General features: G+C 52.3%; 8 protein-coding genes across 8 annotated transcripts in view, besides 1 other annotated feature; 5 read left to right on the top strand and 3 right to left on the bottom strand.

Annotated features, from left to right (window-relative positions):
* PODANS_1_6080 (uncharacterized protein) overlaps positions 1 to 270 on the bottom strand; it is a gene marked incomplete at both ends in the record, with an annotated part of 1,147 nt that extends 877 nt beyond the window's left edge. Inside the window, one exon of the mRNA XM_001912789.1 lies at positions 166 to 270. Coding sequence (XP_001912824.1) covers positions 166 to 270 — 105 coding nt within the window. The remainder of the gene's footprint in view (positions 1 to 165) is intronic.
* Positions 271 to 702: 432 nt separating this feature from the next.
* Positions 703 to 776, bottom strand: a tRNA (tRNA-Asn).
* A 2,334-nt stretch (positions 777 to 3,110) lies between these two features.
* PODANS_1_6070 (uncharacterized protein) lies at positions 3,111 to 4,926 on the top strand (the record flags this gene model as incomplete). The annotated part of the gene is made up of 3 exons (XM_001912788.1): positions 3,111 to 3,543; positions 3,607 to 3,870; positions 3,923 to 4,926. The coding sequence occupies 3 exons, from the start codon at positions 3,111 to 3,113 to the stop codon at positions 4,924 to 4,926; spliced, it is 1,701 nt and encodes a 566-aa protein (XP_001912823.1).
* A 2,012-nt stretch (positions 4,927 to 6,938) lies between these two features.
* Positions 6,939 to 8,991, top strand: PODANS_1_6060 (uncharacterized protein; the record flags this gene model as incomplete). Its single annotated transcript, XM_001912787.1, has 3 exons — positions 6,939 to 7,386; positions 7,445 to 7,871; positions 7,953 to 8,991. 3 exons carry the CDS (start codon positions 6,939 to 6,941, stop codon positions 8,989 to 8,991), a joined length of 1,914 nt encoding a protein of 637 aa, XP_001912822.1.
* A 2,860-nt stretch (positions 8,992 to 11,851) lies between these two features.
* Positions 11,852 to 12,995, top strand: PODANS_1_6050 (uncharacterized protein; the record flags this gene model as incomplete). Its single annotated transcript, XM_001912786.1, has 2 exons — positions 11,852 to 12,334; positions 12,384 to 12,995. The coding sequence occupies 2 exons, from the start codon at positions 11,852 to 11,854 to the stop codon at positions 12,993 to 12,995; spliced, it is 1,095 nt and encodes a 364-aa protein (XP_001912821.1).
* A 2,025-nt stretch (positions 12,996 to 15,020) lies between these two features.
* PODANS_1_6040 (uncharacterized protein) lies at positions 15,021 to 15,676 on the top strand (the record flags this gene model as incomplete). Its single annotated transcript, XM_001912785.1, has 2 exons — positions 15,021 to 15,401; positions 15,455 to 15,676. The coding sequence occupies 2 exons, from the start codon at positions 15,021 to 15,023 to the stop codon at positions 15,674 to 15,676; spliced, it is 603 nt and encodes a 200-aa protein (XP_001912820.1).
* Positions 15,677 to 19,031: 3,355 nt separating this feature from the next.
* Positions 19,032 to 19,265, bottom strand: PODANS_1_6030 (uncharacterized protein; the record flags this gene model as incomplete). The annotated part of the gene is made up of 1 exon (XM_001912784.1): positions 19,032 to 19,265. The coding sequence occupies one exon, from the start codon at positions 19,263 to 19,265 to the stop codon at positions 19,032 to 19,034; it is 234 nt and encodes a 77-aa protein (XP_001912819.1).
* Positions 19,266 to 20,993: 1,728 nt separating this feature from the next.
* On the top strand, positions 20,994 to 23,208 carry PODANS_1_6020 (uncharacterized protein; the record flags this gene model as incomplete). Its single annotated transcript, XM_001912783.1, has 4 exons — positions 20,994 to 22,281; positions 22,391 to 22,635; positions 22,707 to 23,035; positions 23,097 to 23,208. 4 exons carry the CDS (start codon positions 20,994 to 20,996, stop codon positions 23,206 to 23,208), a joined length of 1,974 nt encoding a protein of 657 aa, XP_001912818.1.
* A 252-nt stretch (positions 23,209 to 23,460) lies between these two features.
* PODANS_1_6015 (uncharacterized protein) lies at positions 23,461 to 24,498 on the bottom strand (the record flags this gene model as incomplete). Its single annotated transcript, XM_001912782.1, has 1 exon — positions 23,461 to 24,498. The coding sequence occupies one exon, from the start codon at positions 24,496 to 24,498 to the stop codon at positions 23,461 to 23,463; it is 1,038 nt and encodes a 345-aa protein (XP_001912817.1).
* Positions 24,499 to 26,585: the final 2,087 nt, after the last annotated feature.

Below are 26,585 nucleotides of genomic sequence, written 5' to 3'. Positions count from 1 at the left end.
GCAATTGGGGTTGGCCTACGTGTGGAGCGCAATGACGGCAAGGTTAGCAGAGGGCAGCATGTAAGGTATCATGGTGTATGTGATGTATGTGTTGTGTACGCGGCGGTGGCGCGTGGGTACGGGTACGGGTACTGTCAATACGGTGACGACGGTAAGGTGACCCAACTTACTGCCATTGCGAAATTCCACAAAGGCGCTGTGGACATCTTGATCGATGTGACGGGGCATGTCTCCGTCGTACGGCCTGCTCCAGCCGGGCTGTCTTCCCATTAAAGCCAGGTTGTGAACCGGGGATCGAAGGCGCTGCTGGCCAGACTTGAGACTGTGGTTGTTTTTGGACAACTGGACGGTCTGTGGCCCGCGTTTGCGTATCGATCTTTACCGGCGGTAAATCGGGAAACCGGTGCGCAAAAAGCTGGTGTTGCAAGGAGGATGAAATGAAACTTTGGAAATACCGTAATCTGGATTGGACGCGGCACCCAGAGCCCGACAGGCCATTGGCATTTGCAGCCAATCGTCACGTGCGGATCCACCACACATCAACCCATGCAAGGTCTCGGCCGAGAACAAACTCTTATGAAAAGAGCAGAGCCATCCCACAATGCTCTTCACACTGGCTGACCACTTTGATGGATGGTCATAAAAACTGACAGTGGTTTTTAGAAGGACCTTGCAGCAGGTTGAGAGGAGGAACAAAAAGAACTCCTCCGGGAAGGCTCGAACTTCCAACCTCCTGATTAACAGTCAGACGCGCTAGCCAATTGCGCCACAGAGGATATTCGCTTGTCACGTGCTGACAAAGCAAGTAGATGGTCTTATAATTGGCAACGTTCTGGCTTCTTCTTATACCTTTAATATTCGATGAAGGATATTACAACTGGGCTTAGTAGCTTATAAACAGCTATTGCGAGAAAAGAAACTAGAAGGACAAATAGATAGGTCCAGATTCCTTTTCTATGCACCAAGTGTGACGGATCGTATCTTTTCCCATTGCTTAAGACTTTTGCCAACATGGAGCGGGCATTGGCAGCCGTTTTCATTCGAATTCACCGTGTTTGAAACGTCCATACGAGTTTGCAAAATCAATCGCAGCAACCTCATGTCCTTGTCCCCATCATACCTAGTCTCGTTTGCTTTTGTCACCAATCGTTCATCAACCACAGTCGCCTTGGGCTCTGCTTGTATAATGTGTTCCCACTACAGTCCCTGAGGGTTTAGTGACCCAAACAACTTGCAGATAGTGGAAGACAAAAGTTTTGATGTTTCAATATCAACTTGCTGCCACAGTCTCACAGACAAATAAGTTGTGGCAGATGGTCAACCTCAAATAAATCAATGCATTTCCAGGTATCACCTTTTAATGACATGACCGCAAAACTCAGGAGGGGTACTTGGCATCCATCACAAGCAGTGGAAAGAGGTCTTCCGACGACTTATGAGTCGGGGAATTGCAGTGTTTAAGAAGGGGCTGGATCAATATAATTCATCCTATCTCTCGGCGAGATGGCTTATAGAAAGCTGGTGATTTATCTTGCGTCTCAGTCCCTCAAGAGTGTTCTACAATCCAAATGTGGTCTTCATTCCCGTCTTAAACCTGGCCATGAGGGACTGTCACTGGCATCCTGATTTCGAGGTACCTAGTCAATTATTTGATGACAGCTCAAGTTCGTTGAGAACTGAGAATTCTTACTGTACTTACTACTCCGTCTCCGTAGGTTTTGCAGTTTGGATGAGAGTGGGTCGAGCCGGTGGCCGTGGGCAAGGTTGTGTCGCCGGGACGGAGCAGAGCCAAGCTTTCGGAAAGCTTGTTTTCTTAAGCGAGCACCAAAGAATTTCACACCCCGTCACCCCAGCTTCCTTCACACCCCCAAACACAAGAAGAATTGGCCGACCCCCTACAATGAGCACCTCTCTCACTCAACATCCGGACATCCATCCTCCAGCCCGCTATTTTCTCTTGCTTTCTGAAAGACTAGCAACTTCGCGCTGTTTCCAAAGATGCCATGACCCACAACTTCCATGCAGAAAACCTCACGAGTCATTCTCCACCCCTGGTGGCTCCGAGTACAGCCGCTTGTGTCACCTTCCGAACATCCCGACCGAACGGAGAGCGGGCGTGGCGATAGTTTCACATCTTGAACTGCTGGACGATATTGGAAAAACTCGAGTTGAGCATGCTTCAGGCAGTTTCGATATCGAACGAAAAGATGCCATTGCAGATCGGATCTGCCATCCCATCCTCCTTGACGTCTGAACTACTTGTGAGATTGACATGACATTTTTACAGAACTATCTCAAATGGCGGTGACGAGACAGCACCTCCAGGACCATCTCAACAGGCTGGAAAAATTTTCACTGGCATCATCTTATTGTAACCGATGGCAGCCGGGACGTCGACGTCGGCGCCCGACCTCACAGCTGTATTTATCTTATGATGGGGCGCGAATGTCCTCGCGGTTATGGTGACCGCGCGATGCCGAAGATCACCGCCAATCAACACAAGCCTCCGCCCACTTATTTCCCGTCAATCCCAGGAACAGCGATGTATGATCCCACGTGCCTTGGCATCGTCATTTACGCTCCTGACAATCGCTATCGGCTCGGCCCTGACCTGCGTGAGCTGTGAGCGAGGGGATCCCTGATGCTGTTTCATGGCTCCATTGTTGCCACCCCTAGGGCAGAAAGAATGAGTGACAACGTTCCAGGCCCCAGTTATCTGGACACCCGCATTGGTTACATCTTCCTCATGCTATCCAAGACCCGTGCGGCTCAAGGGACGACGGCCGCGATGTTTGGTATCGCGAATGGCGTTCGTCCATGATCGGCACAGGGAATGGCAGCTTCGTGCAGGGGAACCACCGAACGCTCCCGAGCAAAGACCGCCACGGGCACTCCCATTTCGAAGATATAAGTCTCTGGAGCCGCCGTGATGGATTCAGATATCGTTCCAGAATAGTACACAGCCAGGTTTCGAGTGGGATGTTTGGATCACATTCGTTTATCATTCGCTCCCTGTAATACGACACCGCAGGTCGCTCATTCATCATCAACTTCGCAGTCGGGATCCAGCATCAATATATCGATTAATAGAGGAGGAGAGGCTCTTCAACATGGCAGCACCGACATCCGCCACGGGCCAAGTACCCCCATACCCATACGACAGCGACGACAATGCTCACTATGCTTCCATCATCTCACCGGAACCCAATGCCGCCTCTGCACGGAGTTCAGCTGATCGTTCCCCCGAGACAAGACCACAAGTTCCAGCACCGGCCGAGAAGCACGGAAAACTAGCTGGGGCAGCAGATACACGTCAGGAGTACAAACTGGTCACCTTCGCTCCAGGAGATCCCGATGACCCGAAAAACTGGTCAAAGGCGTACAAGTGGTACATCACCATGGTTGTGGCAGTTACATGCTTCGTTGTCGCTTTTTGTTCCAGTGTTGTCACTTCGGATGTTGGTGGCGTTCAGGAGTCTTTTGGAGTCAGCCATGAGGCTGCGCTTGTTCCCATCTCGGTATTCGTTGTTGGTTTTGGTGTTGGTAAGTCAACAGCATTGTAATGTCTTGGTTTGGCAGTATGTGTTCTGATATTGTGACGCCCAGGTCCTATGATTTTTGCTCCTCTTTCTGAGGTCTTCGGGAGACGAATCATATATGGCTCAACTCTATTGCTGGCCGTCATCTTCATCATCCCATGCGCTGTCTCCAAGAACATCGGGACCCTCATTGTTTGCAGAACTATCGATGGCATTGCATTTTCTGCGCCCATGACATTGGTAGGCGGCACCCTGGCAGATCTCTGGAGGAACGAGGAGCGAGGTGTTCCCATGGCTGCTTTCTCCGCCGCCCCCTTTATTGGCCCCGCAAGTAAGGATCCCCTAGTTTTCTCCAGTCTGACCACAAAGCTAACAATGAACAGTTGGTCCATTGATCGGCGGTTTCTTGTCTGATGCTGCTGGCTGGAGATGGCTCTATTGGATTCAGCTCATCTTCTCTTTCGTTGTCTGGGTCCTCATCACCTTCACCGTTCCCGAGACTTACGCACCAACCATCCTTGCCGCCAGAGCCAAGAGACTTCGCAAGGAGACAGGCGACAATGGCCATGTCACCGAGGCTGAGCTCGACCCAAGACCCCTCAAGGAGCGCATGGGTGTCTTCATGATTCGTCCATTCCAGCTTCTCTTCCGCGAGCTCATCGTTCTCCTCATCAGTCTGTACATGTCGGTTCTCTATGGCCTTCTGTACATGTTCTTCGTCGCATACCCTATTATTTTCGAGGTCAGGAAGGGGTACTCATCTGGTATTACTGGCTTGATGTTTATTCCCATTGCTGTCGGCGTCGTGCTCTCGGCCGCCTGCTCCCCGTGGGTCAACAAGCACTATCTCACTTTGGTGGCCAAGCACGGCGGAAAGCCACCTGCCGAGGTTCGTTTGATTCCAATGATGCTGAGCTGCTGGTTCATCCCCATCGGCATGTTCATCTTTGCTTGGTCTTCATACCCACATCTGACCTGGGTTGGCCCTTGCCTTGCTGGTCTTCCCGTTGGTTTTGGCTTCATCTTCCTGTACAACGCGGCCAACAACTATCTTGTCGACTCTTATCAGCACCAGGCCGCTTCAGCACTTGCTGCCAAGACGTTTATTCGATCTTTCTGGGGCGCTGGTGTCGTGCTTTTCACCGAGCAAATGTATGACAGGATGGGTGATCAATGGGCCAGTACTTTCCTGGCCTTCTTGGCTCTTGCCTGCTGTGCCATTCCGTTTCTGTTCTGGAGATACGGCGCGAGGATCAGAGCGCGCAGCAAGTATGCTTTTGGTGGTGACGACGACCACATGGACTCGGATGTGGAAAAGGCGAACGCGAGAGAGCACCACGATATGGAGGACCTCAGACAGGCGAGAAGCTACGTCAGCAACCCTTAGGTCACATATGATCAGTACACCTGCTGGGTTGGCAACTCCAATCTCAGCTATGGCTTTTGTTGATTTCGGTATTTTTACCTCTCGGATGGGCTTTAGGACGATAATCACTAGTAAACTGCATTGCATTGGAGCATTGGAGTTGGGTTGTGATTTGGGATAGATACCAGTGGTAGTTTTGCTGCAATAGATTGTTTTGAATTTGCTTTAAGAAACTGCTTTGTGGTGACTTTCATGTGATATACCTATTGGCGGAATGTTTTGAAATCCGGACTTGCGGGCCTCGCAGCCTGATATTGGCCAAGATGGGGTGCAATATCTAGGGCGGCAATACAATATAAAAGAAGCCCAATCATGAGGGGAACTCCTGATGAATGACCTGGCACCTTTGACATTTGCCGAATTTCTTTTCGAGAGCGCAGAGTTCAGCAATGCTGTGTCACACACCTCCGGGGAGCCAGTGACCATCATTTTATGCGTGGAAGTCTGTTCTCCCTCTTGTGTCCTGCCTTCGACCAGGTCAATTCAAATGAAGCAATCTGTGCCACGTTTTTGGCCTATGTATCTAGAGAGATAGATCTCTTGGCTTCCTGTAGCCGCATCTCATAAACCAAAAACCAATCATGTCCCACCTCTTCCCCAGAAAATGTCAAAATCCTTTCGGCAACACGCCACTGCTTTGCATTGCATGATTCACACTCCGCCACATCCATCCATCCATCCATCCATCCATTCAACTGCCGGTACCAGCCCTCCTTTTGACATGTGTGACAGCACAACTTGGTCCAAATGCGGAATTCCGGCGGTAGAAATAGGGAGTACCACCATGGTTCTTGTTTGAATGCGGGAGGTCGGAGGGTGTTGGCGGGGTTCTCGATCAAGCTTAGCGCTGGGTCAAGTCGGGTATGGTGGCCAGCACCAGTGTTGCATTCGCTTCTGGGGTCTGGGATTGACCTGAGCGCTGTCGGCCTCGCAGAGGATTTGGGACATGACCGCTCTTCAGCATGTTTTTCGTTGATGAAGATGACGAGGCCTGATGAGCAGGAAGTCTGCCGGAGCTGGCCATTAATGACAAGGAAATATTTTCAGGCAGACCTTGGAGTCGAAGATCGCTACTTGCTTAACGGTAAAATTATCTTCAATATGGATCTGGAAATGTTTCAATCTCCACCATCCTCGTCCTGTCTACCAAAGCTCAAAAGTGTCACTCAGCGCTCGGGCACGCTTTCCAGCGAACCAAATGTACGTCGACCCATTCGGCGGAGCGGAGCAAGAACCAATGTTTCCTTGTACTCGACAGTTGAGCGCACGTTGCCTTTTATACCGCCCGTACCCTATGACTGGGCCAGGACTCCCCGCATTATCCACCCAGAAGCAATCATGGCCTAACAGGGACTCAAATCTTACAAGTTCCGAAGTGCCACCCTCTGAAGCAACCTCGTCCAGGAACACACCGGCCGGCAAAGTGGAAGCTTGCAAGGACTAACTAACCTCGCCATCCCCCTTCTCTCTACAATGCCCTAGCTTGCGAGTGCGAGAGAGAGCGTTGTCACGGTTGGAAGGCATAAACAATGACACCCAACATCAAACACGAGTACGTGCCCTGATTTCTTTCCAACGATTATTCCCTTTGCGGCCATTACTCATTTCCAAACGTTCCTAGCTAGACATTACTTATTTGATGTTGCTTGCACCCCCAGACAGGAACCAAGAAACCGTTTTCCGCTTCCCCAGAGTTTTCGATAGTTCGGGTTGCAACCCTGCAAGGCGAAAAAGAGTCGACAGAAAAGCTCAGCACTGCCGATCCTGATTCTGCTGCTGCCGCCGCCGGTTGATGAACAGTCACATCGGGCCCCTTTTTTCGCCCGTTTTCCCTCAAATTTTGGCTGGTAACGAGTTGCGGGGAAAGGCTGCGCTTTTTCCAGACATCAAGAAGCTGGCTGGAGATATATCTGTTCTTGGTGAGCCCCATCGGGCTATTCCCACATTCTTCTTTTTCCTCCTTTTTCGGGTTGATGGGCGGGCATGGTTTCCTACCCCCATCGACATCAAGAATCCACACCGCCAACGTCAAAACATACCCAAGGTACCTAGGTTGCAAGAGCCGGGACGCAGAAATGGGACCCGACCCTCTGGCCAGCACTGGCATCCCTCCCTTCGAGGGACCACCACCACCACCACCGCCAACAGATTTCAACTTCACATTCCCAACAAACGGGACAAACTTCACAGTGGGAACCAACGAGACGTTTCTACCTTGGGGGCCAATACCGACTGATGCTGGGCGATCGCTGCAAGCCGATATCGTGGCTTGCGCGGTGATAACATGGCTCATCGCGCTTGGGTTCGTGGTGGTGAGGTTTTACACGAGGGGTAAACTCAACAATGTGCTGGGGGCGTCGGATTGGTGTATCATTCCGGCGTTGGTGTTTGCCGCTGGTGTGATGGCTAGTTCTCTTGAGCGTAGGTCTTGCCGCACGGTTTCTGATATCGAGATTGTGATTACTGACAGCAAATCTAGAAATGGCTCGAGGGGCCGGGAGACACGCCTGGGAGGCGGACTGGATGCAGATGTCGGCGCTGGAAAGGGCGGCTTGGTATGGGATTCTGTTTTACAATTTGAGTCTCACCTTCTCAAGGATTTCGATACTTTTGCTGTATCGACGCATCTTTACCTACAGCTGGGCGAAGCGGGCGATTCAAATTGTGCTTGTTCTTGTGGTGCTTATTGGGATCTGGCTTGTTGTTTCGGTTTGCACGGCTTGTATCCCGCTTGAGGCGTTCTGGAATTGGAGTTTGTTTTTTACGCAGGAGGTGTATTGCCAGCCGGGGAACATTTGGTGGGCGAATGCGGCTTTGCATATTGTTAGTGATTTGGTGATTATGGCTTTGCCGGTATGTTCTTTTTTTGTTGCCTGGCCTGATGATCTGTTTGAGGTTATTGCTAGGATGGATGAGGAGAAGAAGGACTGACAGAAAGAAACCAGATGCCAGTGCTTTCAGCTTTGAAACTGCCGAGACGCCAAAAGTACGCTCTTGTTGGGGTGTTTGCTTTGGGGTTTTTGTAAGTCCTCCACCACATACATGGGTATCTTTATGTTCCTAACTCATTATCCCAGCGTCTGCATCGTCTCCATCACCCGCCTAGTCTACCTTATCGACATCGTCAAAAAAGCCGGCTACGACGCAACCTACACCTCGGCCCAGATGATCTACTGGACCTCGGTCGAGGTCTCCGCCGCCATCTGCTGCGCCTGCCTCATGACCCTCAAACCTCTCATCCAACGCCTTTTTCCCCGGCTCCTCTCCCCCAACTCGGGCAGCAAGATCCAAAGAGAAAACAGCAGCCTCCAATGGATCGACCCCATCACCGGCCACCCCATCCGCCGTGACTCCCGCCAGTCCTTCATCGGCCTCGCTGCTCAACTAGGCCGAAGAGGAAGCAGAAGGCTAAGCGAAACATCAGACAAAACCTCCTCCAAGCGCAAAGGGAGCCTCCTCCGGCAAGTGGAAGAACACGAAGGCGGACTACCGTTGGTGAACAACAACAACGGGCTGGCAGACTACAAACTTAACAGGTCGGTCATGCATGGGGATTTGGAATCACAGCAGACGTGCAGTGTTTCTGCTGGTGCGAGAGGGGGGTCATCGTTGCATCCGTCGAATACGCCTGATCACCATAACGAGGATGATGATGACATCTCTCCGTTGGATACCACGAGTGGAGGGAGGTCACCTGGTTCAGGAAGTTTACGAGCACCGCCACGGGCTCACCTGAGGTTGTCGATACAGGTTACCAGGTCGGTCAAGGTGGAGAAGCACCCGAGGAGTCCACAGCCGGGGGAGACGTTTGGTGGTGTGAATGTGGGGAGGACACCACCGCCACGGAGAAGGTCGGATCATGCTGATGATGATGAGGACGAGGAGGAGGATAGCGATGAGGACGAATACGACTTGCCTGAGAGCCCTAGGGGGACGAGGATGACGAGGATGAGTCAACGGGAGGATAGGGATAGGGATTACAGGGGAGAGAAGGTGGGATCGGTGGCGAGGAGAGGGGGGGTGTAGTATGAAATGTGTTGGGACAGATATTATGGTCTGTCTTGTTGATGGCTTCGTTATTTTCTCTTGTCTTTGTCAAACATCACACGGAGTCAAGGTCTGGATCGGATGTGTGAGAAAAGAAGGGCCGGATAGCCTCTCATGATGAATGGTTTGTTTCTTTCACGGGTAACGAAGGGAATGGGATGATACCAAGGCTTTTTGTGGGTTTGAGAGATATCAAAATCTATTCTATTTCTCCATCTTCACGATGCATGTTCAGGCATTAATCCTCGATGTAAACCAACTTTGACCGCATGCAAAACCAAAAAACTACCCAACCTGACCTGTCTCCTGAGGCTGCGCTAAGCGAGCTGTAAAATTCAGCTCACTGCCGTACACCAGAGCGCGCGCGATGACATAATAAGGGACGTGACATGACGTGTTCGCGGGATAAAGTTCGCGAGATGAGTGGAGTTGATCAAAGAATCCTCTTTTGACGACATTTGCATTTTGCAACCACATTGCTGTTTCTCATCTCCGCCAATGCGGATTTTGAGCGTCCAGAGCTGAAGAGCCCTATCCGTGACACAACGTCGCCTCATTTTTATTGGGCTGATATTTTGCGCTGGACACCAAACAAGCGAGCAACAAACCACCGCTGTTTTGAATGACACGCGACGACATGAAAAGTTCTGGCCCATCACCTCACCGGTCTTTTTCCCAACCTCATAACCCGGTAGCGACAGAAAACGAAGCTTACCTCGCCTACCTACCAGGTCCAACAAACAGAGCGGGATACTACTAGCGCCTTCCAAACGACCGGCCTGCTTGGGAAAAAAAGAAGAGGTCTGGCCAGAACTTGAAGTTTAAGCTTTTGCCAAGCAGAGCGTTCGGGCTGGGCGACGGGGATTGCGTGGCTTTGAGCATGATGTTTTCCGGCGGCCTTCGCCGGGCTTTAGCTCAGTTTGTTGACGACTCTGCCGCTTCCAAGCCCGAGATTCCGTTCGGAGGTTTGGCAAAAGGGTCGCTTTCTTCAAACTTCTTGGCTGGTGGTCTGGGTGGGAGGCTTGTTGGTGGTGTGATGCCGAAGTTTGAGCGGTGGGTGATTGGACATGGATGAAAGGCTTTTTTCTCTTGGCCCAAGGCCTGCCCTGATCTGGAAGTTGAATTGAGGCTCGGCGGGTTGGCAGCGGGAGGCTCCTTGGACCTAGAACGTATAGGGCTTACTGTGCTGGCGTGGACGACGGGAGATAAGAGCCAGATTGTTCTTGAGTCGGATGGTGGTTTGGTGGCTTTTTGTTAGATTCAACGGCGTTGAGATGGCTTTCTGGATGGGGTGCGCAGGTTACCTGGGTTTCCAAGAGTTGCTTCAAAGAAGCCCATCGGGACCGTCAAAAAGCGAGGCCAAAGTCGAGCACCGTAAATTGATGCGAAACGAGTTGATTGAAGGGTGCTGCTTGTTCAACAAGCAGGAGGGTGAGGTTTCTGGGAATGCCTGGGTCAAAAACCATTTGTTGACAAGACCCCTGAAGATGCGAGACGTCTGAGCCAGGGTCGTGGTTCCATGCACCCCTACCCTGGGAGCAAAACACTGGAAGAAAATTCTTAAACTGCTGAGGAAAATGTCGTCTCCACAACCTCCTCAACACGGTTACAACCGGGGCACCGTCGCGGGGATATTTCGGTTTCGAATATCGATGTCGATGAGATGAGGGTGGACATTTCTGCGAGACCGGCGACTGCGCTTGTCTTGATTTGGGCGACGGTGAGATGGACAATAATCCGCCCAGCAAAGGATTTGTCCAAGAAAACAGCAATGAGAACTTGACGGAGAGGATCAACACCGGCCGAGTCAGGAGGGAACCACGGAATCCATCATTAAGGTTGCTGCCAATGCTGAGGAAAACAGGCTCAAGGCATAAGGTTTGGCGGGTCGGCGCGCCGTCCTAGAGGAGAGATGGAAGCAGGCAAGACGTCATCCCAGACTTGCCAGTCCACCCACTCAGCTTCGCATCGCGAACACCCCCACACCGCCCGCAGGAGCAGCTCTCCGTCGGTCCATGAGGTTCCCGAACTCCTGTTGGCAAGCGGATCGGTGGCTGACCATGTCCTGCAGGTACAGGGCTGCATCGCCGGGGTAGACGGACGGACGATGGGAAGATGTTTGGTTCGGGGTTTGGCTTTGAGCCATCGTGGCCACAAAGATCGAGGATCCCTAGTTGATGAATCGGCCAGAGTCTAATGCTGTACCCACCCTCCGGCAATTTCGTCGTGGGTCCCCTGTGAGGCTCTTCCTCTCGCCTGATTCATGGCTGTTGAGAGCATTTGAGACTGATCTTTGACAGCCGAACGTTGAGACTGAAGCCCTCGGATGAAAAAGCATCCCATTGAGAGTGCCCACCAGTGCCACTCTGCTATAAACACCTTAACTTCCACTAGACTGGGGGAACTTGGCGACCTGTGAACTGTCAAAAATGGGCCGCCCCAGATGCTCGCAGGTCTTGGAACACCGGTCCCAACCAAGACGCTCGATGCCCATGGCCTGGTCATCCACCCACCCAATTCCGTCTTCCACTTTGCCAAGGTGACGGGGATCTCGAGCCTTCAGCACACTCCACAGAAGCGTATTCCATAGTGGCCGACTGTTGCGGGGTGTGTTCCGCTTGTTCCTTCTTCTTCTTAAAGTCACCAAGCCGCCCCGATCACCGTTCTTCGTCCGAACACCTCCGCCCCTCTATCAACCCTCTTAAGCTGTCCTGTCACCTCAACTTGGAACGACAGCCCTTCTCCCCGGCCCGTCATCATACCCTCAACGGTTTGGACACCTAACCAGTCCATCAACACCATCCATACCGGTGTCACTGCATCACTCCCAACCGACGAGATGGCTGTCACACACGTCCACGTCGACAACATGGCCAACATGGCGGCCTACACGCCAAAGGAGACAGCCGAGTTGATGTCTCGGATTGGTGCCATGAGAGGAAGAGCACGACCCGACAAGATCTTCTTCTCTGCCTTCATGGCCGGCTGTCTCGTCAGCTTCACCTCCGCCTCGGCCGTCATCGCCACTGCCGCCCCATGGTTCCAGGAAAACGCCCCCGGTCTGATCAGAATGATCAGTGGCTTGATCTTCCCCAGCGGCATCGTCATGATCTTGATCTCGGGCTCTGAACTCTTCACTGGTTCCAACATGATTACTGGCATTGCTTGGATGCACAGGAGGCTGCCGCTCAAGAACCTGCTCATGCACTGGTTCCTTTGCTTCTGGGGCAACATGGCTGGCGCGTTGTTCGTAATGGCCATCATTGTTGGCTGTAGGTTCCATCTCTTTGATCTTGTGTTGTTCGAACTCGTGTTAACTAGTGTGCTTCTTTCTAGATGGTGGCGTTTTCGACAATGAGATCTTCAAGCAGCAGGCTATTGCCACTGCTCAGCTCAAGCAGATCACTCCCCAATGGCATCAAATCTTCCTGCGCGCTATCGGTTGTAACTGGCTGGTCTGCCTCTCTTGCTATCTCGGTCTCCAGGCTAAGGATGTGACGTCCAAGGTCGCGGGCATGTGGTGGCCCATCTTCGCTTTCGTCACCATGGGACTGGAGCACGTTGTCGCCAACATGTTCTTCATCCCCATCGGCATCTTCCTGGGAGCCCCTGGTATTAGCGTTGGACTTTACATATGGAAGGGTATGCTTCTCTTCCTTTTCTTACCTGGGTGTTTGTCTTGCAAGGTGCTAACCCGAATCGTCCAGGCATTATTCCCACAACTCTCGGAAACATGCTCGGTGGCTTTTTCTTCTGCGGCTTTTTTTACTTCTACATGCACCTCTTGGGAGAGGATCCTGTTGCTGTCGACGGGGTCTACTATCAGCAGCCAGAGCGCTCTCTGGAGGAGGGCAATCTTTTTGCCGTTCGCAGCGGCACAATCGTCGAGGATCGCGGCGGCAAGAGCAGCAACTCTAGCGGGGAGTTCCAGCGCACTGTTCAAACACCTACGACTGCCGCCATCAACAAGGTCCAGTAGGTGAATAATGACGCTGCGATATTGTTGTTTTTTACACCAAAGGAGTTGGAGATCTGAAGCTTAGCTTTTCAGGCGCTGCTTGAGGCGTTACGGTCGGTACTGGGGTTTGAGTCTTTGAAGACGGGAGAAGCGATGCCGGGGAAGGTTTGAGCCACACAAGCGGAGACACAGGCGTTCAAGGAACATCAACCTCGTTCCGCCTCTTGTCCCTGGCTCTCATGCATACCGAGGTCCCTGAGACGCATTCTTCCCGCCGCGGTGTTTGGGTTATGGAGAAAGCGAGCGAGTTTGTCGGAGTTGGGCTGTTCGTTTACTCGCATCATTGTCGGCGCAAAGAAAGAAAGATGATACCCTCGATCTGCTGCGCATATCGGCGTTCTCTTGCACGTACCTGCGAACGCGTTTGACCAGAAGGGAGGAGGACTTGAATAGCCGGAGTTGAGTGTGCCAGACGAAATGTGTTCTGGGCATGCGGCTAGTGTGGTAATGGGCTGGAGCTGGAATGGCAGCCTCAGAGGAAGAGGGCACTGGCGAGGCGAGTAGCATCCGGTGGGGGGAAGGCGAGGGCCAAGAGCTCGAAGGTCTTCCGAGAGTTGAGTCGGCATCATCACGGCCGATTTCTTGAGAGAGTCTCCGGCTCTTCAGGGACCATGAGCTGCTTCAACGGCGCACCGGGTCCCCTATTTTTGAGTTGGACATAGCGTGAGCTGCCATAAATAGGATCAAATTTATCAACTACTATCAACCTGTCGCATGCAATCACACCGGGAACGTCGCGACCAATTCATCCCAGATATTGGGGACCAACTGCAGGTCAGTAGAGGGTAGTTTAAATCTTTGTTCCTCGGCCGGGACCCTCCTTACGTGTACGCATTTCTCGACAGATATGTTCCCTACTTTACTACTACTACTGACAGTGACAAGGGCCAGAACAGATCGGCGAAGTAGAGCCAAGCACATCAAGCACTGGCCCGATGAGAGAGATGACGTCGCATTGGAACAATTAAAGGTTGCGGAAACCACCTCCGCGTTCCTTTCTTCTCTTGCTGCATCTTTCCCGTTTTTTGCTTGCAACGCCACGCCCGCATATCCCGAACGTCGACGAGAGGCCCAGCCAGGAACAAACGGCGACAAAGCGACACCCAAGAGGGCCCAGACGAGCAACAAAGTGTGGTAGAGGCAGCATTGAGTTGAAGTGTGTGTCCCTGGGTGGCGCGACATGGCGACAACGGGGTGGCTGGTTGACACGCTGGGGTAATATACCGATATATATCACTTGTAGATTAACCCACATGCATTTGGTTGCATGTCAAAGGAGAAAGTTCCAGGTTGTGTGGCCTGTCTTCCTGTCTTGGACACACGGATGATATCCGACCTTTTTCATTTCATGTGCAACAACAGTTTGAAACTGCCAAACCACTTTTTTTTTCCCTCCCACGAATTTGTTTTTTTGCTGATCTCTTCTCCCCCCCTGGTATTCCTATTTTTGGACACACTTGGGTTTTAATTTGAAGAGACAGAGTTTGTTGCCAATCCGGGCACTCGGTTTCGCGGGTTGCAATTTGGATAAATGGCAAAAGCTCCGCTACACCCAGGACCACCAAAAACACTCTCGCCATCTGTCAACCAGACCACACAGAGACCCAGCCAGACCTTTCGGCGAACCACGCCGATTGCTATGCTTGTGATGAGAAAGGTGATCTACCAGGGGTGTGGCAAAAGGCAAAATGGCGAAAAACACGGTAGACGGGATGAAGCAGCAAGAGAAGGCGAATATCGTAATCGTCAGGTAGTCCTGCCAGTTCAATAGAACCCATCACGATAGTCTTTTTTTTTTCCTTGGCCCGGTTCGCACGCATATAAGTAACAGGCTTTGACCTCGTCTTTTTTCTTGACAGCTCAACTCCTAATCATCACTACAGGTATCCAAGCAACAAACAAGCTTAAATCCTCTCCATATCCACTCTCTTACCCCGGATTTTCATCTCCACTATCCTCACACCTTTTCCTCAGATTCACAACCATCACAATGGGCCTCCTCACAACAACACTCACCATCCTCGCCGCCGCCGCCTCGGTAGTTAACGCCGACGCAGCCGCCGCCCCGGCCGCGCCCGCCGCCATCCCCCGCATCACCTCCCTCACCTTCTCCGGCCCCGGCTGCGTCCGCGACCCAAAGCACACCGGCGGCCTCTCCGACCCAACCTTTTCCTTCTCCAACTTTGCCTCCTCCCTCCCCGGCACGACAAAGACCCTCAACTGCCAGGCCCATCTCCAAGCCGCCGGCGCCTCCCCGGGGTGGCAGGTCGCCGTCAAGACCAACATCGTCAAGGGCAACGTCTACCTCACCCCGGGCACATCCTTAGACTACTTCACCACCGTCTTCTTCAGCCAGGACGCCGCCAAGACTGTACGTCCCCTCTCTTATTCACCCTGCAGCAAGGCACTGACAGATAGAAACAGGGCACCGTCCGCGGACACATCGCGGCCACGGACAGGACCATCGACCAGGCCGTCACGCTCGTGAGCAACACGGGCGCGAACAAGGTCTGGTCTCCCTGCACGGGTGCCGACGGGTCGATTGGGATTTTGAATGTCAACTTCCGGAGCGCGCTGAACGGGGATGGGAAGGCGTATTTTGAGGCTTTGACCGAGAATTGGGATTTGGAGTGGAGGAAGTGCTAGAGGTTGGGTGCCTTTCTGAAGGGAGGTTGTGTGTGTGTGATTTTTGTATGAGCGTTTTTAAATTGTTGGTTAATATCGCATCTTTTCTTTTGTTTTGGGCGTGGGTGGTGCAAATTGTGGTGGGAAGGAAAGAAGGGGGGTGTTGGGGGTGGGAGGGGTGGAAAAGGGAAAAAGAAAATTATATGGCAGGTGAAAAGATGATTTCGCTGTAGAGAAAGAGATAAAAACTTGATCTTGAATACTTAAGTGGTGAGGATGCAGGTGGCGGTGGGTGGATCTGCAGTGCAGAGGGTGCGGTGGTCGTAGAAGTGCCTTCGTCAACTCCAGGAATTGATCATGATGGACAGCAGAGAGTGAACTGATGGAGGCATGTTGCTCGAGTCAGGACCGAAGGCTCGATCTGCTGGGACATGTACGCTTCACTGGTTCGACCCCAGTTGAAGAAGAAGTCTTTTTTGTCATTTTTTTTTCTTTCTTACAAAGCTTTGACCGCCTACAGAAGACTTGAATAAAAAAACAAACGAACAAGGCCGTTTTACAAAACGAGAGTTGACGGCAGGTAGAATGGAGCCGTGGGTAGGGGAGATAAATTGGAATTTTGGCAGGATAAGCATTATTTATAGCTTGAAGAAGACAACCATCTTTTCCTCTTCAGTTTGGGACCCAACATTGAACACCTTGTCAAAATAACCCACGGTGACGACTGGTACTATCGGTTTCAGCGTGAAGATGTAGACATAGAACAGGCTCTCACCTATATCGTTGAGATGTCGATGTAACGGTGCTGAGTTATGTAGTTTGGTGCTGGTTGTCTGGTTGTTGCCTGGTTGTTGATCTACCTAGGTAAAGAAATGGGTCTCTCTTGAATTTACCATCACAACTCTTATGGCGTGTTGGAGGACAGCCCTTAGCCCCATCTAGCCTACATCGCAAGTCTTGTAGTGTGTTAGAGGGCAGCTCCTAGCCCCGTCTAGCCCAGCACACCAGTTCTACAAAACCCAAAAAATGGAAAATGTCACGAGCCCAAGTTGACAGCAATGGGGTATGGTGACGGAGCAGACACTTGCTCCGACCACCCCCCTTCACGCAGCTGCTCCTTCCTAATAGCTTCACCAGGAAAAGGGTTTGTTTACTGAAATTTTTTAGATTGTGGGCGGGGATGGTCCATGCTTCTGGTCTACTACAATTCCGCCCTGCTTTTACTCTCTCTCTCCCGAGCCTTTTTTGCGTTTGCTTTCCTCCAGCAAGACAACATCATCACCCAACCTCGCCGCCTTCATTTTTGCGCACTCGCCCTCCTTTCTCGAGGTTTGTTAATACTCTCGCCCATTGAGAATAAATTATACTAACAGCAAGGTACAGGCGAACCAAAAAAAGATGTCGAAGATGTCGACTCAAAGCATCCCCAGTGGTGAAAAGCAAGGCCAGCCAGGTGGTGGCGGGCACCTGGGTTTTGGGCAGTTGAACTGGCCCATCCCGGTCATTCTGGGTGGAACAACTAGCTTCCCCATCCCAAGCCTCGGTATGTCATGTTCCTTTGATGATCTTGTGGTCATTTTGTCTTGTATTAACTTCGAGTCGAACTTTGCTAATGTTTTCATCCCATAAACCGGCATTCAAGTCCAGATTTCGCCGCTGGACAACACCCTTGCCCGTTCCGGCGTGATCGTGGGCTTAGTTCCGAACGGAACTGCCATGAATATCACCGCCGTGCTGCCGCGAGCTGTCCCCGTCCCCTCGCGCGCCCAAGCCGTTCCCGGGCCCTCGCTGTCTGGGACCGCGCGAGCATCGCTGCCGTTCACAAACGCAGATGCTCGTCCAAGCTTGAGAAATGTTTGGGAGGCATCTGTTGATGCTCTGCTGGGCTTTGGCATCACTTCCAATGCTGTTAATACTCATAGACGCCCTCAACTTACTTCGGCAGTTGCCAAAGCCGAGCCCGCCGCTGCACTCCAAGAGCTGCAGAGAAAGAAGGCTGATTTGGAATCCGAAATAACGGTTGTTCAACATGAACTGGCCGAGGATGAGGAAGCGTTGAGAAGAGCACTAGGGCCCCCACGACACCAAGATCGGAAAGCTGAACAAGGACATCTTCAATTTGGTCCCAGCAGAATGCGAAACGAAAGAGAGGGGAGGATGACTGGAGGCAGCAGGAGGAGGAGAGATCCATGAGAGATATGGAGAGGAGAGAGAACCGATTCGAAACTCATGATCATGAGACAGCACGCTGGCGGGGTATGGGAGGTGTTGTTAGGTACGCTGTGGCTGGAATTGGGGACTACGGTGGCCCAGGCCTAGATCGTTCCGGTCATGAAGGGGAAGCAGTCTCATCGCACGGCTCTCGCCACGATTCCGAGCACCATGGCTGTGGGATGCACTGTAGTCATCATCAAAACGTTCACCGGGACCATGAAGAACACCAAGCCCGTCAAGCATCCGGGTATGCAAGTTTCCAGCGACTTCGGGGCTCTGAACATAGCAGTCGTATGGTTCTTCCAGGTTCTGGGTTTGCAAGCCGTACGGATCGTCAGAATTCGGTGCATGCAAGTCGCTATGAGCATCGGCGTCCTGAGCATCGTATGCAGGACATCGGCTATCGCCAAGTGAAGACAGGGCCGGATCTGAATTATTGAAACTTGAAAGAATGTTGGAGCATCAGATATCATGGCGAAGTGTAACGATCTGTGTAGCACACTACCGGCAACAGACGCTGGAGGTTGTTGGTGGTTTGGACGCGGTCTATATTGTTCCATCAGCGGGTTACCTATGTTATGGGATATCGTAGGCACATTGTCTTAAAAAGAACGGTACATGTAGGGTTAGGAACACGAGGGTGGGGACTTTATGGGGATGGGTATCATTGCGCGGGTGTCTTCAGTCTATTGTACTAGTTATTGTAGTTTCTTGTAGTTATAAAGTATGTATTCCATATAATACTAAGGCCTTGTGTGACTAACAGGCACTCTGTGTAAAGCCAATTGCAAGTTGGAAATTAGATAGGATGTGGAGGAACATAAAGGCTTAGTTGAGCAGATGAATAGGGTAGGATCCAATATCATTATGTTCAACTGACGCTTCAAAATCACTTGCCGGGTTACTCCAGGTATGGAATCAACATAGGGCGGCGTCAACATATCAGAGCACTGAGCGCATCATTGGATACCTGAACTGTTTCAGCCTTCCATTAAGAATTATGTAAGGCACAGCTACCTTTTATCCTAAAACATGACAATCATTGCTGGTGATCGTCTGCCCTCGGGCCTTTTCCCCTTGAATGGAACCGAGAGGCGCTAAGGTTGAAAAGGCTCTTCCGATTTTAACTTTGTACTGATAGGAAATAGCGGTGACAACGAATCTAGGACACCTTCCTCACACCGCACAACTCCCGGAAGGTGAAATTGAAGGTGGTGTGCAGGCATAGCTTTGCATCCATCATCTGCAAGGCATCTTGGATGGTTGGACAGGAAACAATGAGCAACCAAGAACCCCACGTACCAATCTCTTCCACATCCCGCGAACGTTGCAACTGTTTCTTGGAATGGAGGTGTTGGGGGAGCAGAAGGATGTGAAAGTTTTGAAAAAGATGCATAACGGATGGGTCACATGGAAATGTTCCGCTTGTCTTGGTTTTCGGATATTGTCAGCTTGACAGCTCCCAGTGGTGGGGAGCAAGGGAGCAGCAAGAGGAGCGAGGGTGGCCGGGACGGGGGGCAGGAAAGTGAGGGGTCCGACGGCAGGCAAGAAAAAGCCGGTTTCTTGTGCAGAAGCCACCAGCTTGTACAGCTCGAGATGATCGAAATTGCCCCTTGACCGGTCGTGATTCCTTCGAGTAACACTTGCAGATTATCCTGTCACAAATGCTCAGCCTCCCTTGCTGGACCTGCGGTATTTACTCGCAATCTTTTGTTGTCATTGTCCTGTGTCGAACGGTAATAAGGTGGGCCAGGAGCACGGCGGCGAAGACCCGGGACAAGAGCTCCATGTGTGAAACTGAGGGGTAGCTAGCTCGATGGAAGGATCAGGTAGCTCCAGTCCGACAAGTGGGCAAATTACCCGTCCCTGATGTGTGTGAAGCTTCCAAGTTCCATTGGGGGTGGCCATACCTCAAAAGTGTGCCCAGAGAAAGCCAGGCGCGTTCCCCACGGAAGGCTACATTGAGGGTGGCCAGCCACACCGGTGCCCAGGTGGGCGTTTGACGACGTTTGACAACCGATCTCACCATTTCTCAGGGCGGCTCTGCTTGTGCTTTGGATGGAATAGCTCTCATGAAGGCTGCTCTTTCACAACCGCACGCTATCGAACTCTTCGCCTCTAGACGCGTCCCTTAACCACACAACAGCTGGTGGTGTTGGCTTAATCCTTTTCTGTCCCACCGAGGAAGGAGGCCCAGTGCGACCGAAAATGGTCGTTTGCAGGCTTGCAGCATGCCATACCACCCATCCCAAGGACGTGCTGCATACTGCATGTAACAGGATCGACAATTCGACAAAACTCTCATGGCCGGCAACAATTGTCCATCTGAGAGCTGACCAGTAACGCGTTCGGATTTCCCGGTTCATCATGGCTGTGTCTAGTAGGGTCGCAACGGCGGTGCTTGTGCCGATGCATCGACGTTCGATATCACGCACACACACACACACCTCCCACACTTGCCCGCCGCGACAGACCATCTCGCCATGGGGGCACCCCCATGTTGGATCTGCACCACCATCCAGTTACACATGGCGGGTATTTTCCCACCATGGCGTTCACGATCCAAAAGGTTCTTTGGAGAAGCATATCGATGATTGCCACAGGCGTGGTGAGCAACGCAACTGACCCTCCCTTACCCTGTCGCCCCCCACCATCAAGATGGCCTAGGCTTGTGACTAGATGTAGGATTCCGCCAGCTTTTGAGAACTAGAACTTCGTCGAGACCTGCTATACATGCGAGGTTCTCTCCTGTGCTATCTTGTTCGTGGCAGGCAAGATAAGGTGCCGCCCATCCCGCTGCCCACTCCTTTCCGCAGTATGGTGCATCATCCGCCATCCGACACACCCCCTTTCACCACACCCACGACCCGCCATCTCACCGCTTTCCACCGGTCGATGGCGAAACAGACAACCTCGTATCTGTCAAAAGTTCGAGCACCAGCCTACTTGGCATAAAAAGGTGCCATGGCCTCTCACCAGGCCTTGGTGCTAGGGCTTTCTTCACGGTGGTCTTGGGCTCTTGTCGGCGTGGTTGGCTCTGGTCTCATCAACCCGGGCATCGTGCTTGTCAATTTTTTCACCCCTCCCAGAAAGCTGCCCCTGAGTCATTTCCAGCTTCCTCTCAATGTCGCCGGCACAGCCTATCAAGTTCAAGCCCCGTCCTGACCGCTTGTTGGAGGCATCAACATTCGTCTCCAACTCGTACCTATCCTCGTCGCCCATTGCGCAAGAAATCCTAGCTAGGGACCTTGCAGAATGCTGCGATGACTACGGAACCCACGACTGCCGCTGTGGGCACGACTATGACGATGATGTCGACTTTGAGACCGAGCCCCTGGAGGTGACCAACGCCCAAGGCTCATCCTTTGCACCGAGATCTAGTGGTGTAGCCTATGGCACCTTGAGACCCATCATCACGACTGAGACAGCTGCAAGCTCAGATGTCGCACTCTCTCGTGATGCCGAGAGGAGTCTACTTCGGGACAACCATATCCTCCCTCCTAAGCATCGTCGAGGACTTGCCGAGCCAGCCTGGAGGCAGATGTATCGGCGGATGTTCAGTACCAAAGTACCTCAGAGCGATGAGGTTGGCCCTATCATTTCGGCATCCTCCACAAAAGCCCTCGAGAGCACACCTCTGCTGCAAGACTTCTACCTGGACCCGCCGTCCCCGACCGAGAGCGAAGAGATCAACCGATGGGAAGCGGCGGTAGCTGCCAATGTCCTCAAAACAACGTGGCAGCGCGAAGCCCAAACTCTCACACAATACTCGAGGTCGTTGATCATCACATTCCTTCTACACTACTCGGTCACTGTCACAAGTGTTTTCACTGTGGGCCGCATTGGTCGTCTGGAACTTGGAGCCGTCAGTCTCGCCACCATGACCGCCAACATCACCTGCTACGCCCCAGTTCAAGGCCTCTCAACTTGCCTGGATACGCTCTGTGCCCAAGCCTATGGATCTGGCCACAAACACTTGGTCGGACTGCAGCTTCAGAGAATGACATATCTGTTGTGGATGCTGCTAGTTCCCATTGTTACCCTGTGGTGGTTTTCAGGAAGCGTGCTAGCCTCGATCATTCCGGAGCCCGAGACAGCTGCGCTGGCGGGACTGTACCTCCGGGTGCTGATTCTCGGGACACCTGGCGTTGCGGCATTCGAGAGCGGCAAGCGCTTCGTGCAGGCTCAGGGTCTGTTTCACGCAACAACTTTTGTTCTTCTCATTGGCGCTTCAGTCAACATCTTTGCCAACTGGCTCTTTGTATGGAAAATGGGATGGGGGTTCACGGGCGCTGCAACAGCCGTCGTCTTCACGCAGAATCTTCTTCCATTCCTGCTTTTCCTCTATGTTCGGTTCATTGAAGGCATGGAGTGCTGGAATGGGCTCACTCGACGAGCTTTCAGCAACTGGGGTAAGCAACCTTGGCACTTTGACCTTCTTACCCCTTTTCGGGGACCCACTTGTCCCTCGTCACCAAAACACGCCTTGTACGAATCTCCCATGCTGACCAATCTGAATAGGGCCAATGGTCAAGCTTGCTCTTCCTGGAATGATCATGGTTGAAGCGCAGTATTTTGCCTTTGAGGTTCTCACACTGGCAGCCAGTCAATTCGGCAGTGCTCATCTTGCCGCACAGAGCGTCGTTGTCACGGTGACGTCCACGACATTCAACATCCCCTTTCCACTTTCCATCGCGGCCTCAACACGCGTGGCAAACCTTATCGGGGCCAGATTAAGTGGCGCTGCGAAGACCAGCGCAAAAGTGGTACGTGCCATCTTTTTTTCTTTTTTTTTTCCTTTGGCATCGTCAGCGAGCAATAGCTTACATCTCGACAGGCACTCGTGGCTGGATGTCTGGTGGGACTGTTCAACCTCGCCCTGCTCAGCAGCCTCCGATTCAAGATACCGTACCTCTTTACAAATGACGAAGAGGTTGCAGCCATCGTGTCAGAAGTGCTACCCATATGCGCTGTCCTGCAACTGTTTGACGCCCTGGCAGCAATATCACACGGCCTTCTCAGGGGTATCGGGAGGCAGAGCATTGGTAGCTTCACCAACTTGGGTTCGTACTATCTCGTGGCGCTGCCTATCTCGTTCTCGACTGGATGGGTTCTTGGATGGAAACTGGAGGGGCTCTGGTTCGGCATTGCCATTGGCCTAGCAGTGTAAGTTTTCCAATGTGGTCGAGCTTGTCTGCCCAGTGGCTTGGACTAACGAATCACGCAGTGTTTCGAGCGTGGAGCTCTGGTACCTGTACCAGGCTAATTGGGACCATGCTGTGGAAGAGGCGGAGATGAGAATGCGTTCGGATGATGTCTGTCATGGGGAGTTTAAATGAGGGAAAAGCTTTGTGATTTGATGGCCTGTGGCGTTGTGGGTTGACTTTCTCAAGGGGTTGTGTTGATGACCCCTGCAAATGCTGCCTTACCGCTCTTTGGGTTTTGATAGAAATCTTGGAGTTCCTGAATTTCTTCATCTACCTAACGTGCTGAACAAGGATTCTTTTGAACAACCTCAACTTATTTGAAACATGTGAACCCATCCTCACAGATCCAGACATGTAAGCCATCACACCAAGCTACCCTATCAATTATCCACTCAAAAACATCTCAAGAAAAGCCGCCATCAAAGACAACCCAACCCCCATCTGCAAAGCCGCATTACCACCCATGGGCACAGCCCCAGCAGTGAAAACAGTCGAAGCAGTGGGGGAAGGAATCGCCCCGGTGCCAGAAGGAAGCGGCACCGTCGAGTTTGACGGCTTGCACGGGTCAAGCGAGCTCCCAATCTGCACCGCAAAGAGCCCCGACTTTGACCCACCAGCCGACGAGACTTCAATGGTGTAATTCCCAGTCGAGAACGTGGTGTACTCCAGCAGCGCGATCCCAGTTGAGGTGTCTGTGACAGCAGATTTGATCTCACTCGTCTGACCCGCTTGCTTCAACGTGGCCTTGAGGGGGATATTGTCGATGGCTGTGACAGTGACATTGAACGCCTCGCCGCTCTGGGCAGCGTAGGAAAAGGTGGTGAGGCTTGTCTGGGAGAGCATCCCCGCTGTTTTGAGACCAGGTAACAGGGGAACGCTGCCTGTCTGCGGGGGTCCGACTAGCCCGTTGAGGAGGGCTTGGGCGACAAGCTTGGAGGTGTCTTCTGCTGTGTTTACTGTTGTGAAGGTGCCGCCCGAGCTGAGGATGGCGGAGGTGATGCGGGAGTCTTGCTCCTCCGCGTCGACGGAGAGGAAGCCGAAGGACACGCGGATGCCGGCTTGTTGGGCGCGGTTGATGGAGTCGATTGTGTCTGAGATGAGGGAGGGGGGGTCGTCGGCTCCGTCGGTGAGGACGAAGATGCCGGCGGCGTCGGGCTTGTTGCCGCTTCTTGTAAGTTCGTCGACGGCGGCGGAGATGCCGCCGCCGATGAAGGTCCCGCCGTTGGCGGGGATGCCGTCGATTGTGGCTCCTGCACCGCTGGGGTCACCGAGGGGGTAGAGGACCTCGGCTGTCTCGTTGAACTGGACGATGGTGACTTGGTCGGCGGTTTGACCGGTGGTTGTGCCGGAGGATGGAATCAGCTTTCCGACGAGGAGCTTGGCGGCTTGGAGACGGAGGTTGCTCGGGTCGGTGTCCTCCATTGAACCGGACCTATCGATGACAACCCCGATCTTCCGGCCGCCGTTTGTGGCCTCTATTTTGCCAAAGAGGGGTTCGCATGTTGAGTTCTGTGGAGGAGAGATGGTGACTCTCGCACTGATCTGCCCTGTCAGTGCGAGGATGGTGGCCAGGGAGGCTAATTTGGGGATTGCTAGATGCCTTGGACAAAGTTAGCTGAGTAGAGCAGTGGTGGACGTCATAGCTTTCCTACATGTCTTCAAGTGTTTGATATTAACGAATGTCACACAGGTTGCCGAAAGAAAAGTAAGTAAAGAAAGAAAGATGAAGGGTATGTGGTTTCAAACTGTTAGGTTAGGCTTGAACCTCTGCTCCAGATCGACGATAGGAGAAAAGGGAATCACACAATATATACACGCCAAACATCGTCAGTGCTTGGAACCCCAGCCTATCCAATGCACTACCCACTATCTACATGCCTAGGCCTCCAGCTCGCGTTGCACATCAAGGCTGGCGTCCAGCGCCTCACATGAAGCCCTTTACGTTGCTGGCACCTATCCTCCAGTCACAAATGATTGTCGTATGCTGGTTGGCCTGCTTAAGCGGTTTGGTGTGGGAGCTGGCCTTCAGCCGCCTCTAACTCCGAAGACGTTACACCAGAACTCATGACGAGTCACCCAAGCATCCGTTCTTATTCGAGGAGAGCTGCCGACGGCTGTTTACCCTCTCATGGCAGTGTCAGACTGTCTGCAAGCCACACAGAGAATAGCCCAGGCACGATTGCCAGACATTGAGCCAAGCATGGGAGACGTGGCTTGAGGTCGATAATTAAGGAACGACCGCTTCTGTTCACTGCGGTCTCAGTTAGACTTGGTTATGTAGGTTATGAATCAGTACCTGATGGAGTTGTGATCAAACCAAAAAACAAAGTCAGGTTGCGACGCAAGACGTTCAGATGCCAGGTACTGAGCCTGTCAAGTCGGAGAACAGAGCGGCTGAGGCGCAAGAATGCCACCGAAGCCTGTGTACTGGACTTCATGGCCTCTGCCTTTTCTGGATCTCTGTCTCGTCTGGACCTCATCAACTTAAGTATCTGCCCACGCTGAGTGATCCCTGCCCACAAGGTAAAAGTGACAATGGTGGTTGGAACGACACATGCCCAATACACCTAGAACTTGTCTGGCTCGTCCCATCCCAACGACGGAATCGAAAACAAGGCGGCGAGAAACGTTGCCGGAAGAAAAGCCATGGTCACAATGGCAACTGTTTTCATCGACGAGGCGTCCCTACTGGCCGCTTCGGCGAGCGCTCTGCTGGCATCGGCGATCTTCATGTTGGATGCTGAGTCTTCATGGGTGAGGGAGGCGAAGAGCTGGGCCGAGACAAATAGAAGAGGTTAGTTTCATCTCAGTTGGTATGTCCTAGCGGTTGACTGCTGGGTTCACTCACCACTTCTGACTGGTTTCAACTGCGGTTGTCGAGATACTGGCACTGCTTTCCCGCGCTCTCTACCTGGCGACGAAGAAGCACCACTGCTGAAAGGACACTGAGGCTCGTCTTATCCCTGGGGCCTGTTGCACCTTGCTGTACAAGGTGATCAAGCAGAGTCAACACAATTTCCACGTGCTTGGAAGCGTTTTGATGATGATTTTGTGCGTCGCCCCCATTTTATGTGCTGTAGCCATTGGGTTTTGCCCATCCATGGACGTTTCAAGGTCAGGTTTATGCACCGAGTCGCCATGGCCGGTAAGTTGGATAACATGCCGGACCCTGTGAAGACTGTTGACCAAGTACTCCTCTATCCATGAATATGTGTAGACAGCTAGGACGAATGGCAGTGAGAGTGCGGAGCAAAATTCCCCTGTGAAGAATTCCAGGCAGTCAAGAAGTCTGAGCGAGACGGGCTTGCTAATTGTTAGGGGCGGTTTCCGGTCCTCAAAATCCTCGGGCTGGACATTGAAATGGTCAGGAAGATTGATCGGAATAGAATATGCTGGAGATCTTGATAACTAGAGAGCGATACATGTCCTACTGTATTCATTGGGATACGAACGAGTCTCAGAATAGGGGTATTAGCGTCCGGGGCCGTTGCTGAAACATCGTCGGAGAA

Source organism: Podospora anserina, chromosome 1 (assembly GCF_000226545.1).
Source record: "Podospora anserina S mat+ genomic DNA chromosome 1, supercontig 1".
NCBI classification, from domain to species: Eukaryota; Fungi; Ascomycota; class Sordariomycetes; order Sordariales; family Podosporaceae; genus Podospora; species Podospora anserina.
Note: the sequence above shows the minus strand (reverse complement) of the source record. Positions and strands in the feature narration are given on the sequence as shown.